Source organism: Schistocerca serialis, chromosome 7 (assembly GCF_023864345.2).
Source record: "Schistocerca serialis cubense isolate TAMUIC-IGC-003099 chromosome 7, iqSchSeri2.2, whole genome shotgun sequence".
Taxonomy (NCBI): Eukaryota; Metazoa; Arthropoda; class Insecta; order Orthoptera; family Acrididae; genus Schistocerca; species Schistocerca serialis.
Window position 1 is genome coordinate 452,477,253 of NC_064644.1, and position 17,587 is coordinate 452,494,839.

Sequence of the window (17,587 nt, forward strand, 5' to 3'; positions counted from 1 at the left end):
CAGCTGTGATAAAGGAATCAAATAAAAAATTAATCAAGTCACTTTGATGAAGATTTAAAAATAAAGAACTTGATAGCATCCGAGGAGCTCTGAACCAGCAACTTTTGGCATGTAAGTACTACCGTACCCATTACGCTAAGCAACCAGACTACGCTACATAACTTTTTTAAAGCTGTAGAGCATCGCATGAAATTCTCAAATTTTTTTCATCGATTACTCACAAACGAAGGCCCACCAGAGAGAATGAACCGTAACTTACACACCATAAAGATGGTTTTAGAAAGTCAATCCCACATCTGGGGACCTTCCCTTGTTATGGAAGTTGCAGCATATACTTGACACAACATTATAAATGCTTCTATAGGATTTGCAACCACAGGATAGAATGACAATGTTAATGGCAGTGTGTCAATATGTAACTCAGTCACTCAAAAATTCTACTAAAGTGAATGCGTGCACAGGAATAATAATAATAAATAAATAAATTTAAAAAAATCCTTAATGCTGTAGTAGAGAAGGAAATCTGTACAATGCTCATTCACACACAAAGCCAGTAACATGAGAAAGAAAGGGTACAAGATGAGAGAAGAAAGTGAAGTATAGAGGGATGGGGTGGTGTAGAAATGAGTAAGAGAATAAATTACAGGATATGTTAATACCACAACTGATTTTAACCACTCCAAAAATGAATGCTTGATTGGTATCAATCACACAATAAAAAGATCAGTCACAATATCTAACAATATCAGCTCTTTATTGCTAACTGACACATTGGCATTAAGGTGATTTTAACACAGTAAACTACTATGGTAATTTGAGGGATTTATTTCTGGAATTTCCATTAACATAAAAACATTTTGTTAATAAATCATAATACTTGTCACTATTATTTGTAAAGAACATCATGCTACAGGATTGAACTTCCAGAAACAAGGACTGAAGAAAAAAAAATGATAATGTCAGCTGACTTATATGGAGTCACTTATCCATAAAGTTCCTTCCTACTTTGCATAAAACAACAACCAACAAAGTTATTCATAAACCACTCCTAGCTGTAAACAGAAATAAAACTGAGGGTAACATTTCACAAATACTATGAGAAGTAATGCACAGTTGAGATAAATTCTACTGCTTGTCGGTACCACAAACTCCGTAAATACTCAAGAAATAAAATGTGAAGTTCTAGTTTGTGCAAATCTGCTTGCTTGCCACAATTTTTTATAACATTAACAGTGAGATTACAAAATGTGCACTGCTATGTAGCTCGCTTAAGCAGGTATAAGGAAGTATATTACCTTATTTTACAATATTCGGGATAAAATTTAATATTCTGAAATGTCATTACAACTAAGAAATACTTAAAATATCTTTATCATAGCAGTACACAGCTGACAAGCAATACCTGAATTCTTTTCAAATTACCAATAAATACTGAACACAGCATTTACGGTGTCAACGAGATACCATCATTGAGAGTGATAAAGCAAATTTAAATTGCAAACAAAAACAATCACTGTACCTGCAATACAATCAAAGAAAGATGTAATTTACTTATTACTGCACACCATACCTATTACACTACAAAATTTAAAGAAAAAAAAAAAACACTACATAAAACCACAAATTCAACTTTAACTGTAATACAGATAATCTGACAGTGCAATGAAGAACAGTGAATCTCAGCTGTTTCTTCCCTTGGTATGAATTATTAAAATAGACTCGCTTCGAAATACTTTTTAATAGTTCACATCATACAAACACATACATGCAAAAAATGATACCCTTACAGAACAGGAAATTATAGAAAACCAATATAATTTTTCTTGTAATGCAGTTTACAAACGTGTGTAAGCAACTGTACACATGAAGAAATCTGGAAACTAGTGTTTTGTGGAAGAATGCAGGTGATCTTTTCTTTTTGCTGGGCTCTGTGTAATGATTCATACATTGTTTTTCACCTTGAACGACCGCTTAGTAATGAACTAAATGAAATTGCATACAGTTTGTATATTCCTAAGATCAAAGAAATTTTGTTATTATACACACATTGCCTTTTGGCAACCATAATAAAATTGAATTCATGGTATGTTCACAAAATGAGCACCCTATGGTGATTGCTTATTAAAACTTGGCCAGACATCTGAAACAATACTCATTTCACGACACAAATGCCTCCCACATTCAAACTTATACGATAAAGGACTAATCTGCAACCACAAGAGTTCGGAATTCACTGTAAGAAATGCCACACACAGCAATATTTGTATCTCAACTGTCTTTCCAATACACATTTTATTTATGGAATAAATGATGTTTCTATTTCTTGATAAGGAACTCTGAAAGACTGCTACATTTCAAAAGGCCACTTTCAGGTACTACAGTATTATCTCAGTGAACTTGGAAAGACCATGTACAATATGGTCACATTTCAATACCACACTATTTGTTTTAAAAATATTTTGTTCATGCTATACTACTAACATCCACATTCAATGAATTTTAGACAATACCAATAATTTCCATATACATAAAGCCATATCTAAAACAGGAAGCCAAATACACTGGACGGATAAACATCTTTCAATGATCCAAGACTTCCCCACTAAGCAAAGTATCTATAGCAAATAACTGAAGTGTTTTAACCCATTGTACAAAATGCACTGAGTCCTTGAAATTTGACCCACTACCATAAAAAAAAGAGAGAGAAATGAAAACGTATTTCCATGGATATGCCATAATGGTACAATGGTTTTATTAAGTCAGAAGAATGAAAGAGGATTTGAAAATGGAATTAAATATTCAATCCCATCACTATATTAAATATTCATCAACCTTTTCACTTTTGCAGAATCTCATGAAATTTTCCGAAGACCTAAGGAGCATAAAAATATCACACTCCTGTAACATTTCATTTCTGTACAACTGTTCCACGGTAATTGTGAAACTCCTTACACACCTACAGCACACCACAATGTTTGAACAACCAATCCTTCATGGCATATCAACACAGCAAACAAAGGAAACAATTACCTATATGACTGCTAACTCTAATTAACTACTTTTGTAACTGATACAGTCAACAAAAAGGGAAGTGCATTAATGATGTTAAGCTATTAACCATTACAAATCTTAAAATTTGACAACATATATTCTTGGATATGTAGTCATACATGTGAACATACAGTGTATGACTGCTGATGAAATCTTGATTACAAATGAAATTAAATGGTAGATGGTCATATTAGCTCTAAAAGAACAGAACAAATGTCAGTCGTTATACACAGTGTTTAAGCTTGCAAGCAATTACATGCATGTATGACATGAGGCTCTGACGAAGGCACTCTGCAGACTTCATAGCAGTCTGCAAGGAATTGATTTCTCATTTTCACATTGTGGGTGTTGCATTGCAACTACATTCCAAAAGCTCTGATTAAAATTTTTCACCCTCTATACACAGGGATTCTGTCCGAACTAAGACATCTTTTCATGGAGAAATAAAAACTAAAATAACATTTTACATAACTCGCGCGCGTGTGAGTGTGTGTGTGTGTGTGTGTGTGTGTGTGTGTGTGTGTGTGTGTTGAAAATCTCTTCTATTTCTAAAATAAAATATTTAAAACAGAAATTTCATTCGTCACCCAGCAGTTGCCCCTAATGCAAGAACCAACATTTTCATTTAATTATTACAACAAAGTAAAATCATTATAAAAGTTTTTCTATATTAAGCAGAGCAGTGAGACTTCATGTTTGTACCATACCAAGGGTAGAAATACAACGTTTATCAAAAATATACCACTGTTCACAAAAATCAAATTTGCTTTATTCTACTACACTTCCCAAAAACTTAACATTAGTTTGCACTTACAGTGATGGCAGTATGATCCAAACGACTAACAGAAAAAATAATAAAAGCTCTATTTTTCCCATTCTGGTTATTTGATTTATTTGCCCGTGTTTCTTAATGACATTTCACAAACACAAATGGGTGTAATTTCAGTCAGTATATCAAACTATATAAATTATAAAATCCTAACAATAAAGATAAACTGCACAGGCAGAGATTACATTTTCAAATTAGAGGAATTTGTTACAAAGTCCACAGTACATTTAATCATTGATTTTTGCAATTTAAACTCAAAACTATTACATCGGCAAAAAATTTCAAGAAATGAGCATTAGGTTAAGCTCATATTACTGAGTTAAAACTTCTCTAAATGTGTAATACTAATTCACAACTGAATTTGAAATGTCACCTTTTGCTTCACCCTCTGGGACAGTAACACACATCCATGAGGGCAACTCTTGCCTAACCATCCCAGAAATTAGGGATAAAAATACAAATAATGCAGAAATGGAAATCCTACAGGCATGGAGGACTGATAACGCTGAAAGCATGTTGCAGCATGCTATTCCCAGTGCAATTTCTAAAATGTATTTGCTCACATTCATCTCAACACGAACAGAAAATTAAAATGTAAAGAGTGCAAAAACTTTTCCCCACACAATAAAATTTTCAAACAAACTGAAATGTGTAAGAATGTGTAAGTTGTTTCCTTCTCACTCATTCTTATAATGTGTGAATTATTATAAGAGTTTTTAAAACTCATAAAAAGAAACAAGCCATCTTGGCACTTCTACAAAAATTCTGTTTCATCTGTCATGACTTACATAAATTATGATTTGCTGTACCCTTGTTGGCAATACTTCAAAACAGAAGCTGGCATTGGTAACCATTCAATTTCCCATTCTTGTGATCCCTGACAGACTGTGGCACTGCACTTACCAAGCAGTAAACCTTGCCAGATCTGGATCAGTATTCAGGTTGTATTTCCGGGGGTCGGCTTCCGGTTCCGGTGGGTAGCGATTGCTCCAACAGCAGCAGTAGCAGCAGCAGCTTCTTTGCCTCTCCCACACATCGGCTGACAGCTCCCAGCTGTCTCTCTTGCACTTGCATGTTTGGATGTTCCACTCTACTACCGTCTCCGTCCGCCCCTCAATTGGGTTTGTGTCACTTCGTGCCGCTCCCGCGACGCTCCGCGAACCAGCCACCGCCCGCGTGCTCAATATGGCTGAAAGATCAACGACAAACAGCATTCAATAAATTTCTATCACAACTGTGAAAAAGCTTTGAAGGCAGTATCTATTTTGTTCATTTCATTTACTAATGTGTTGTAGTAACAAGTGAGATCCTAATTTCTCCTGGCATATACAATGTTCAAATAAATTATGGGAATGCAGCCAAGTGAAGTCATCGGCGATGTCCCCTGGCTGGATTCCTGAACATTATTTGAACTTTTATTAAAATGTTAAACTCTGTCAGTTCATTTGAATGTCTGAGACTTATTTAAAATTCTCCAATCAACCCTAGCTGCTGTCCTGCTCAACCTACATGTTTCTTTAATGAACTGGGTCATTGCATGTGTTTAATCAACTACCAATGTATTCACAGTAGACAACTAACATTTATATTCACGTACTAGGTAAATTTGGAAACTTCACAACTTCTCTACTAAGAGGGCATTAGTCACAGAAGTATTTATCGAGTCAAACATTTGCCAAACAGTTATCAATGGTTAGCCTGCAGCAGTTAATGCAGTTTCAAATAAGAATTACACTTTTTTTTCTTCGTTTACTTCACATGCAAGAGACGACCATCCATCCCAACACGTTAACTCGGAATGAGGGATTCCTTTAAGCCTTAAGTCATTCTCCAAAATCCAAACTTTTTTAAAAAAAAAAAAATACGGTGAACATAGTTCACAAATGGAATATAAAGCTTTAAAGATGAATTTCATAACATAGCTGTTATGCTATGTCACAAAATATATCACAATGTCATGTGCTGGATAACCAATGAGGTAGTCTGGGCATATAGGAAAAAAAGGAAGGGAGTGGACAGGGTAGGGATTCACATACCTACCTGTGAGAACTGTCCTCCTTGTGAAGCGCCGCCAGTGAAAAAGGCTGAGCGGTCTCCTTGGTAGGTTGAATCCTGTGACAGGAGTCCATCCATTTGTGACTGGAATTCTCCCACCATATAACTGTCCTGTGACAACTCAGGCTGGGAAAGTCCTGGCTGTGACAGGCTAAATCCAGGTTGCGACATTCCCTGAAAGAAATTCCAAAAACATGAACATAAACACTTTGTTTCAAAACAAACACAAAATAATAACAGTAACATTTATCGCTGAAATACTTGTAAGATTTATTTACACACTGTAAATAAAACAACAGGTTGTATTATCAAAATTCATAGATAACTGACAAAAGGAGATGTTTGTCAAAACTAAAACTATTAAGTAGTATGCATTTTCACCAAAATCTAACATTAGTTTTAATCAGACTTCACTGAAGAACCGTACAAAAGCCATTTTAAATGGTCAACAATACTGTCTCACAAGACCACGTATAAATTTAAAATTATGATACCTGACAGAACAAATATTTGGTATGTTGGACAATGAAAAATGGTGCAGTGTAATTCATCTACTTCCAGCAAAATTATCATTTGGGTTTTCATTTCAGTGTGTATTTCACTTGGCAAAGTTTAGTAGTCCACAGCACACCCCCCCCCCCCCCCCCCCACCCTTCACCTGAGGAAGACTCAGTGTTGCTATCTAGACATTATGCAGATCAGCAATGTTCGACACATGCCGATTTCTCACCACCGACAGACTTAATAAAGTTGGGGAGTTACTCTTAAAGAAAAGCAGTGCACTAAGTTGTTCATTTTTTCTTGGATGTGGATTCACAGTCATAAAACTTTATAATAACAAAAAGAGTAAATCTGAATTTGAGATTTTATAAATAAATAATTCTAACAGTTGAAGAGGACAATGATGTCTTTTAAAAGCATTCTGTTATGTTCCGATAATTTGCATCACATCAGCAATTCAAGCAACTGTAATATAAGCTTGTATGGTTCTAATTCATTTGCCACGTCACAAGAACAGCTGTGCTAAATAGTGTTGATCCTGACTTAAATGGCTTACCTGTCACTACTGAAACACTGGAGCAGTTTCGTTTCTAGAAACTAGTAGACAATATTTTAGCAAACTTTCGATCTAGATGGAAACCCAATATAGCCCGTCCCTGACTGTTTTCTCACTTATAGGAATAAATACTTATTTCATAATATTCTGGCATCACATGGTATCAAAGTATAAACATTATATACAACCAAAATATTATGCTTTTTGTGAAATTACTTAATATCTACAATTATTGTATCAATTTCTACTCCCGTTTTCTATCTGCAAACAGTTTTCAGTCAGTAAGATTTCATAGTTTTCATGTCTTAATACTGTTTACCTTTTAAAAACTCACCTGTGACATTCCTTGAGTTAGTGGTGCAGCTTGACTGTAAGATTGTGTTGCATCCTGACTCTGCCCTGCTTGATTAAGTCCAGTTTTTACAGAATTGCGTGTGTTCTTAACTTTGTTCCTTGTTGCTGCTCTGTTTCTCTGGTTTTGTCGTGCTGAGAGAGAGAGAGAGAAAAAAAAGGTTCAAATGGGCTTGTGTGTAATTTAACTATTTACAAGTGGTTACCACATTTTCACGATGGTGGTTTGATGATTTTTAACATTTAGATAATGTTGATTACTATGTGTTTTCAGATGATCAGCTAAAAACAACAGCAAACTGCAAAATGTCACTCAGTTTGCATTAAATTCTGTGAACGAGACTAAACAAGGAACTGCTCATATGAAGTGCATCACTTCGTCACATGAAACATCTGAACATATTTTACAATCCTACTAATTAATGGACGATTTCTTTCAGTGTAACCAGCCTCAGGCTTAAGCCCATTGTCAGACAGCCAGAATTTTTCATACAAAGTTCACACTTTTGTAAATCCTCATGGCTGTCTGACTCGTTATGGCAAAATAACCATTCATTCAGAAAGTGCGGCTGGTTGCAGTCTTCGTCTTCAGTGATACTAACTAATAACTCCATTCTAGTAACACAATTTTTCACTGAATGTAGACATTCTGCATTTGGCTGTTAAAAATTTTTTATTTATTGCAATTCCTTTCAGAATGACAGTCGAAACTGCACCAAATAAAATACATTAGAGTAGAAAGCAAGTAGCAGATCTGTGAAACTTAGAACATAAGGGCAATTTTGTGGGAATGATGAAACCCACTCAACAACAAAGTTATGACAAGCTGGAACATGCTTCCCAGCAGTCTGAAGCCAAACACATGTGAAAGTATAAATCAACCCATTGTTCCGCACACACATGTGAAAATAAAAACAGAGTTCACAATATGCACTGAATTACAACACTTATGTAGTGAATGTGGTGGATGGACGAATGGAGGGATGGAGGGATTACGATGTCGGTAGAATGACGAAGATGTAAACATACATAGTGTGAGCTTGTAAACAAATAAAAAGAAGTCTGTAAATTAAAAATAGGTTCTATTTACATATGCAAGTACATGTACAACTTACCATCACTGACACATTGTATTGTGAAACTGAACTGATCTGCCTAGACACAGAAATGATCATCTTAAAATCATAAATAAAACTGGAAGTATATGTCCATATATGTAAAGCAAGGGCGCGCGCAACCGCGCGCGCGCGCGCACGCGCACACACACACACACACACACACACACACACACACACACACACACACACACACTGATTTGTCATAATATGCATGTAGTGTGTTAATGTGAATTTTCTCGTTTAAAGTAAGTGATAGCTAAATGCATAAGTACACATACACATATATCTAATAATAACTGACTCATCATATGGAAAAAATTAAATTACCACCCAGTCACAACAAACAATGCCAACAGAAAACAAGTGTAAAAGAAAGTCAAAAATCTCAGATCTAGGTCGAAGGTACAGACCACAAACAGAAAACAGGCACACACAATCGCACAAGTGTGTGATACTCTGTAAGCAATGCACAAATGTGAACTTACTTAGGTAGGATAGAACATGTGCCAATCGTTAAAAAGTAAGCCTAGTTGCGAAGACCAGTAGTGAACACATTTTAAATATACCTAAAATCATCATCTTCTTAGATGTTACTGAGGATGTCTAAAACCATTATATTTTTCATGTCAGTCTGTTTATTACAGGTATGATTTGGCTGGTCTTTAAACTACCAATAAATTTTCATATCTTCTAAATTATCAAGCTGTCTTCCTTTCCTGCTTTGATGAAAAATTTCTAAGGAGCTACAGTATCATTCCATTTGTGTTTGGTCTTCTGAATATGGTTCCCAAATGAAGATTTGCAATTGTCACTGGTGTTAATGTATTCTCTAACCTTAATGGCAAAACATCTACCTGTTTGTTCTATATTGAGGTTTTTGCTTTCTCCACAATTAATATTATAAACAATGGAACATGTGTAGTATGGTTTTTTCATGTTGGATGCTGTGTTGTTAAGTCTTACCCAGCACCTTTTCGTACTAAAGCTCATTGGTACTTTGGTGTCATGTAACCTGTCTAACTGTTCAGACACTAACCCACTAAAGGGCAAAGACATGTATTTAGTTTTAACAACCTCTTCTTTCTGCGAAACTGCATCAGTTGTGTTATACCTGTGTGATTTTTAAGTAAACTTTTATCCACCATCTGCCATTGTTCACTGCCACATTTCTACATCTACATCTACATTGATACTCCGCAAGCCACCCAACGGTGTGTGGCGGAGGGCACTTTACGTGCCACTGTCATTACCTCCCTTTCCTGTTCCAGTCGCGTATGGTTCGCGGGAAGAACGACTGTCTGAAAGCCTCCGTGCGCGCTCTAATCTCTAATTTCTGAGGACCTCAAGTACTTTTCCAATTTTTTTCTTCTCAAGGGGAAGTTTACATAGTTCCTGTATCACAGAATGAAATTTTAATTTTTCTTTGATGTTATCATGACCTTTGACATTGATTTTCATACAGATTTATTCAAAAAGTGTGTCCTATTTCTGCTCAAAGTCAGCCTTGGAACAGAGCAGAAAACACATACTATATGCAAATTTATTGATCATTTAACGTAGTGTTAGCGTAGTAAGCAAAATTTTCATTGTCGGTATGTGGGGTTATGGCCACCTGTTTTTTTTATGTTCACAGTTTTTGGAATGGTTGGAAAGCATGCAGTCACTCCCTCAATGATAAGCACAATCTGACGATAGTGACTAGTAGCAACCTTCTTTCTGCCCATTGCGTGTATTACAACAGCTTTAATTTACTTTCAGTCATTTACACAAATAAACACAACTTTTGAAGACGACCATCTTTATAATGGGCTATCATGAATCATAATTACTTCAATGTGAAATATGCCAGACTATATAGGCAAGTAGTCTTAGGATGGTACAACCTGATGTCAGATGCAAACATCCCTCCTCAAGATGCTCCATAACGTGACAATTTCCACCCTCTTCCTCACCCAGGACACACCTGAACTGAGTGACCTTGTTTATAACAAGCGGTAGATTCCATGCTTATTGTTCTCTTTTTACAAAGATGGCCAACTTAAGTGTTTCAACCAATATTGTGTTACAAGTTTTATTTACCATTATTTTATAATGATAATCATTAAGTCTCACATTAGAACGTGAGTGTGTTTTTTAATGTGGTTTCACAAAAGAATTTTGCTTCTGTGTTTCGCTTACACCTTTGGACACGATTGGAACTGTGATGGAAACGCTCACACATTTGTGTGTCCCAGCACTCAGCCACTGCTTCTGTGTGATTGATGCTTTCTATACGTGGAGAGATAAGTAGAATTAACTGCTGTTAGAAAGCAATAAAACCAACTGTTTAAGATTTTTTAAATAGGCAAAATTTAAATTTTTTAAAATTTCATATTCTGAACAATATAAAGAGAATGACAGTGTTATTCATTCATTTTCCCTTGTTGTGTTTCCTACGCTTTCCTGTATTTTACACTCTTTTGGGGTCACTATGCTGAAAGAGTAAAAAGGAGGTTCCACTGTATGATGCTTTCATAGATCTGGATACTCTTGTGAAATAGAAAACAGTAATGTAATTCACTTGGTATGATTTGAAGCAAGTTATTTCACAGAACTAATGGTAGAAACTGCAATATATCAGGCTGAAGTCTGTTCGTTAGGGACTTGAAAAATGTGTGTTTGCACATGCAAATTCTGCCTCAAAATGTGAGAATACAAACGTACTTAATAAGTGCTATTTCATAGCATACTGCACCCACATGAATTATTTTATCAGAGACATTTGGAAATACCTTTATTTTCTGCATATAAATATTGAAAAATAACCAAATTGTGGTTAGTGGCACAGCACACCATCTGGCCAGGACCAGTTTTGAAGCAGACTTTGCCAACGTGTTTGCAAAATAATTAGTGCACTTATACATGCATGAAACAATGTATGAGTGTACTTTTCTCTTGTGTGATGTCAAACACTGGGCAGTGGATTTGTCTCTGTAACATACATACCCGGTATGGCAATGTACTTGTGATAGCTAGCATCTTAGAACAAAGAACACGTACTTTTTCTACTAGTGAAGTTAGTACAGCAAATAGGACAATACTAGACTATGTCATCAACACTTGCATTGCTTTACATCATTACCTTTACAGAAGTTTCATTCCAAACATTGACTCGAAAGATTAAGTTACACGGCTCTGCTTTTTAGGCCACCAAAGACCATATTGAAACATATGAATGTTGTCTTTCAAGCTAATTTGAACTAACATTAAGGTCTCAGGTTTCCAGTCATGAGAGTTCCTCAAAATGGTGCAACATTTCGATGAGTGCCACTTCCCCCAACTTCTGAAGCTATTTCGAGGAGCTCCTCTGGTTGGAAAGCCAAGACCTTTACATTTATTTGAAGCAAATTCGACTACTAAAATCACAGACTACTCCCAACATACCTATTTGCAAACTATACAAAGAACAGGGTAAAACACAATTTTTGAGTAATAAGAGTGCTGACAGGGTCTCAAATGTTTTTTGCTTCTTCTTTTGTTGGTTTTTACACAAATGATATCACTAAATCTGCTTGTCAGCATATTTATCAAATAGACATTAAACACCGACACTACCACAACTGAGTAATCACATTAGTACAGTACATTAACTAGGAATTAGTACAGTACATTAACTAGGAGTGAAGTGTATCAAGAACAAAACATGTTTCTGTACCTTGCAAAGCCTGCTGATGCTGGTTGTAAAAGCGTGGTGGAACATGTGCCATATTCATGAACATACCAACCGGTACTGGAATATTTGCTAGTGCAGCTTGAGCCCTTTCTGGGGATATATAACTTGCAGGATCATGAGTGCGGCTGTATAAGTCCATTGGTACACCATTTGCTGTAACATACAGAACTTACATAGCACTCTTACGTATATGTGAAACAGATTTATTGCTGTAGTTATTAAACAGAAGACATACACAAGTTGTCATAGTGTTTGTGGCTGGAGCTGTTGTCCTACAACAATACTGTCGTTAACATGTTAAGAAAGAACCAATGTAATAAACTTACAAATGTACAGTTGCCTAGTTGACTCCAGGGAGGTAGTGGAAACATGTTCACACATTATTCACGTATTTCAAAATTTGCTCAATTATGAAATAAGAAATTTTTGATGTCACAAGTGTTTATGGAAAAGGAGTTTGATTACAACTATGTTTAAGTAGGCAGTAGTAATAGTTCCCTACTGTTATCTTGAAGTGTTTGATTAACAGGTGGAAAGTCAGAGAGAAAATGTGCTCACAAAGTCTTAGAAGAAGAGCTTCATGTCTATTTTCAGTGTGTTATATGACTGAAGGCTAAAAACTTAAAAAACGGGATTAGATGTAAGTAGCTTGATCACAAATATGAAAGAAGTTTACAATTTTGTAAATGTTTATCATATGCATTGTAGTTAATTCTCTACGGCATAAATGTAGTCAATTTAAATAAAATCTATATTTGAATACTTTCAGAAAATTTAACTGAAGCAGTTGCTTGAATACATTTTTTGGAGAAAAATGGTGAATAGAACTTGTCTCAAAATTTCAGTTGGGGTGTGGGGTGGAACACTGATGATAAATATAAGAAATACATCCAAGTACAGATAGGTAAAATACATTGAATGATTAAATTTAAGTATCTTGGGCAAACTGTACCACAGAATGGACTAGAAAAATTAGCAATACATGTAAGAGATAATAAAATGGACAGAGCATATGGTTTAACAAAAATACCTACAAGAAGTGCATACATAGAAAAATAAAAACCGACACTATAGCGCATTGACGTGACCAGAAAAAAATGCTTAACGATGAATTCTAAGGTGGACATAACAGAGGTACTTTAAAGACATTTCCTAGAAAATTAATGGGTGCCATAAAACAATAGATGGCTGCAAAATGAAACTAGCAAGGAAATCTATATAAAAGAAAGAGAAAATATCAGAAATAATGACGAAGAAAAAATTTATCTTCTTTGGATGCGTTTTCCGAATGAACGTGAACACGCAAATAAAACAATATTTCCGCATTCCTGGAAAAAGAAATTGACAGCAGCTTGGATTACAAAAATAATGAAATAACTGGAAAGAAATGCCATCAAAGAATTGGAAATAATAGAAAGAAACATTTTTAAGAATAAAATACAACATTTAGAACACTTTCAAGGCAGAAAAATTTAGAAACTGGCAACAACATGAGAAGAAGAAATGTCTATGTTCTTATGTGATCCTCATTAGTCAACTAAAGATTAAAGAAATCTACACACCAGTTTCAGTAGTTGCATGAATATATACATGCAAATAACGGAGCAAGAATAAATTAATCTGGGAATCATGTACTAGGTAGAGATGGTATGACATTTTCTTTCTGACCCAACAAAGAACACCAAAACATTAAAACCATTACTTGCAAGCAATTGTTACTGACAAAATATCTAAGCACAGAAACATGTAGTAAACAACTGAAACATGCACTGAAGAGGACATATTAATTTTTACTTTACAGAAAAATATGAGCACAAGGGTTGCCCAGAAAGTAATGCACCACATTCTTTTTTCTCAGCCTAAAACAATGCTCCGAAAGCAAAACGTTATGTATGTATCATTTGAAGTCTCCTGAGCACACGCACCAAGTTTCTGTCACTTCTGACAGATAGCGTAGTTGCAGGACAGTTTCAAAATAGCCTCTGTAGGTGACGTACATTACAAACAGTATGCCTTCATTGAATATCTCAATGCAGAGAAAGAAATTGTGGGAAGTATTCACTAACACTTGTGCAAAGTCTGTGGAGCATCTGTTGTTGGCAGCAGTACAGTTAATTGCTGGGTATGGACAGTGAGGTTATCAGAAAGCGGTTTGGCGGAGCTCCACGATTTGCAGCGGTCGGGGAGACCATCCATGGCTGTCACACCTGTCCCAACCCCCTCGCACTTCCACTTGTTTGGGCCATTAAAGGATGCCATTCGTGGAAGACATTTTGAGAACGATGATGAGGTGGTTCCCACAGTGAAGCTCTGGCTCTGCCACCAGGACAAGGATTGGTACCGACAGGGCACACATGCCCTTGTCTCGCACTGGAGGAAGGTTGTAGAATGGGATGGAGATTACGTGGAAAAGTAGGATGTGTAGATAAGATACCATTCTTTCGCGTGTGTAATTCTCATTACGTTCAGTAAAGAATTGTTGAAGAAAAAAAAATGTGGTGCACTACTTTCTGGGCAACCCTAATATTTAACTTATAGGACACAAAGAAAACTGATTTTATACCCCATCAGGAACTTATGGGAAGAGGAAGAGGAGGAAGGGGGCAGTTGATCTGTGAGGGGGGAGGGATTAGAACTATCAACCTGATCCTCTTTCTTGTAAGATCACCACCTGATGAAGTATGTCACCACTAAAGCTAGTGTAATTTTTTATACTCTTCATAAATTGTGAAAGAACTAAAAGCACAAGATACACAAAAATTTAACCAACTTACTTGGTCTAGGGAAAAAATGATTAGGTGCTGGTGTGCCATTTAAATGGCTAGTGCGATCATACACACTTCCTGGAACCAATGCCTCTCTGGCATCATATATTGATGTAGACATGAAGTGAGTTCCAGGGTTTGCTGTATTTACGATCTTCTTTGGTTTTGCAAACTGGATCATTGATTCTTTTAGATTGTTTAGGGGGCCTTCAACTAGAACTTTCTGTTCTTTATAAAAATTCAGCAGGTGGTTCCACAAAGGTTGCTGTAGAATATAAAAAGAAGAAGGTAATTTATATAGCTAAATATAACTTAACAGCTAATCCAAGTGTCAGAAGTCCACAAACTTCCATTACAATTATAATTGTCTCTAAGGTTTTTCCTACACTATTTAAGAATGAAAGCTCAAAAATGTTGAAGAACAAATGGGCTCAAATTAATTAACTAAAAATTGATGTATTTTCTTCTGCTACTCTGTAAATTGTTATACATGAAACTATCCAAGTACTGCAAACATTAAATGTTAATGAGTAAAAGCACCACAACCAACTGAAAATTATAAATATACTGATGTATGACCATTCTTCATTCTATTACAAAATACTGATACCTACAATCTGAATTATATAGTTTAAACTGAACTATCTACATGTGTAACATAAAACAAACAATTGCTGTAAAAAATGCACCAAGCTCCCAATTACAAAGGTGCAAATTATTTGGTTTTTACCAGTGATCTTTGGAAAGTTAGAAAACTGAGTATAAAGTATTCTGTTGTAACTTAATTTCCATTTAAAATACACCATTAGTGTGACTCCTGTTTTACCATCGAAAATGACATGGGCCCCAATTCCACTGTTTGACATCCTTCAAATATTTACTATTGTTCCCAATTTTATCGTCAGGTAAATGCAGGGACTGGACTCTATCTTTGAAAGATACATGCCACCAATTTCCTGTCTACACGTTTGCTTAGCCTTTTCCCTAGCACCTACTTACCGTATTTACTCTAATCTAAGTCGCACTTTTTTTCCGGTTTTTGTAATACAAAAAACCACCTGCGGCTTAGAATCGAGTGCAAAGCAAGCTGAAAAATGTTGGTGAGTGCCGCCACAACTAACTTCTGCCGTCGAATATATGTAGCGCTACACACGCATGCTTTGTAGGCACAAAGATAAATACTGGCACCAAAACCTCCGCATCAGTAAATAAATTTAAAAAAAAAAAGGTGGAAGACGAGCTTTTTTCCTCCGCCCCGAGTTTCAACCACTGCATTTTGGTACATTATCCAAAGAAATAAATACAAATTCCGTATTGTTCATCTTCGAATGTAGCAGCATTTCAATGTACTATGAAAATCTGACTGGCAAGACTGTTTGGGATGTTTGTCAATATGGCCAACTCTACGTTCTGAATTTTTTCCTACCTGTGAGAAGAGATGGTTGCTAATAAGAACTTTTATGAATTGTTAATCACATGCAGAATTCTCTTCACCATAAGAATAATACGAATATAAAATTTTTGCCATGTATTGTTTAGTGTTTGCTGCTATCTCATTTAAATCCTGTGTGCCTAATAAACTATGAAACTAGAGTGAGACAACAGCAAACGCGGAAGAATATACATATCATGTCATGTTTATATTCGTATTATTCTTACGCTTAATAGTGATACAGTCAGAAATGAAGCACGGCAATTGACTAGATTTTTAAATCTAAGATGACTAATTTCTGTGCAGCATGTAATGAACTAAAGAGGCGCTTGCACAGATTTTCAAACGGAGAAAAATTAAACTTTCGTTCAGAACATCATCTAGCATACGCAGTCTATTATTTGATTCTTGTTGATCATTATCAAAGGAAGCAGTAGTGTAAGTAACAACAAATAGCAGTCTCTTGCCATTGTTTTGCTAATGAGACGATTCCTCTCTCTTTTTTTTTTTAATTGTAAGCGGCAGTAGCGCGCACGAAAGCAAGCCATGCCGTAAGCGGCGACAGGCCGTAAACACGCACTATCAGAATGCGACAAACAATGCATGACACAGTACAGTAATGCATTTTCAGCTTAGAGTGACGTAAGCACCTATAACAAAGAAAACGGCGCTTGTCAGATCAAAGAAAAATAAGCCATCAATTCAAACCAGACGAAGCACGTGAAAAAGGAAGGGTACCCGTAAAAATACGGAGCGCCTGACGCATAGCAATGGCTACCTGGTAAACCTTAACTGCTAAGCTTACGACTCGAACCAAACTACTGTAGCTGTGTCGTCATTCATTCGACCTAAATTGTGTCTCATATTACAATAGACCAACTTTGTTTCGATTTGGAGATGGCCTAAAACTTTTCTCTCTCCTTGAATTTCGAGTCTCATTTTTCAGGTGCGGCTTAGATTTGAGTGCGGCTTAGATTCGAGTAAATACAATAAAGGTTGAAAATTCACAACTTACTTATAGCTGACAATACAAGAAAATTGGATGGCTTCCTTATTGTTTTATGTTGATACAAAATAAAAGGAACTCTATTATACATCACCAGGAGAAATGCATCATCATACTTTTCTAGCTGCTCACAGGTCTAAAGAATACCATAGCTTATAATATGAACTATTGGCAGCGAGTGTTAACCTCTATTTGTTGCTGAAGTTACAGA

The 17,587-nt window shown here is 35.8% G+C and overlaps 1 protein-coding gene across 1 annotated transcript in view; it reads right to left on the minus strand.

Moving 5' to 3' along the window:
- Nucleotides 1-735: 735 nt before the first annotated feature.
- Nucleotides 736-17,587, minus strand: part of LOC126412138 (regulator of nonsense transcripts 1) — a 119,251-nt gene continuing 102,399 nt past the window's right edge. Inside the window, exons 14-18 of the mRNA XM_050081587.1 lie at nt 14,948-15,203; nt 12,156-12,326; nt 7,327-7,478; nt 5,921-6,109; nt 736-5,069 (exon numbers count right to left, since the gene is read on the minus strand). Coding sequence (XP_049937544.1) covers nt 5,061-5,069; nt 5,921-6,109; nt 7,327-7,478; nt 12,156-12,326; nt 14,948-15,203 — 777 coding nt within the window. The 3' untranslated portion in view covers nt 736-5,060. The remainder of the gene's footprint in view (nt 5,070-5,920; nt 6,110-7,326; nt 7,479-12,155; nt 12,327-14,947; nt 15,204-17,587) is intronic.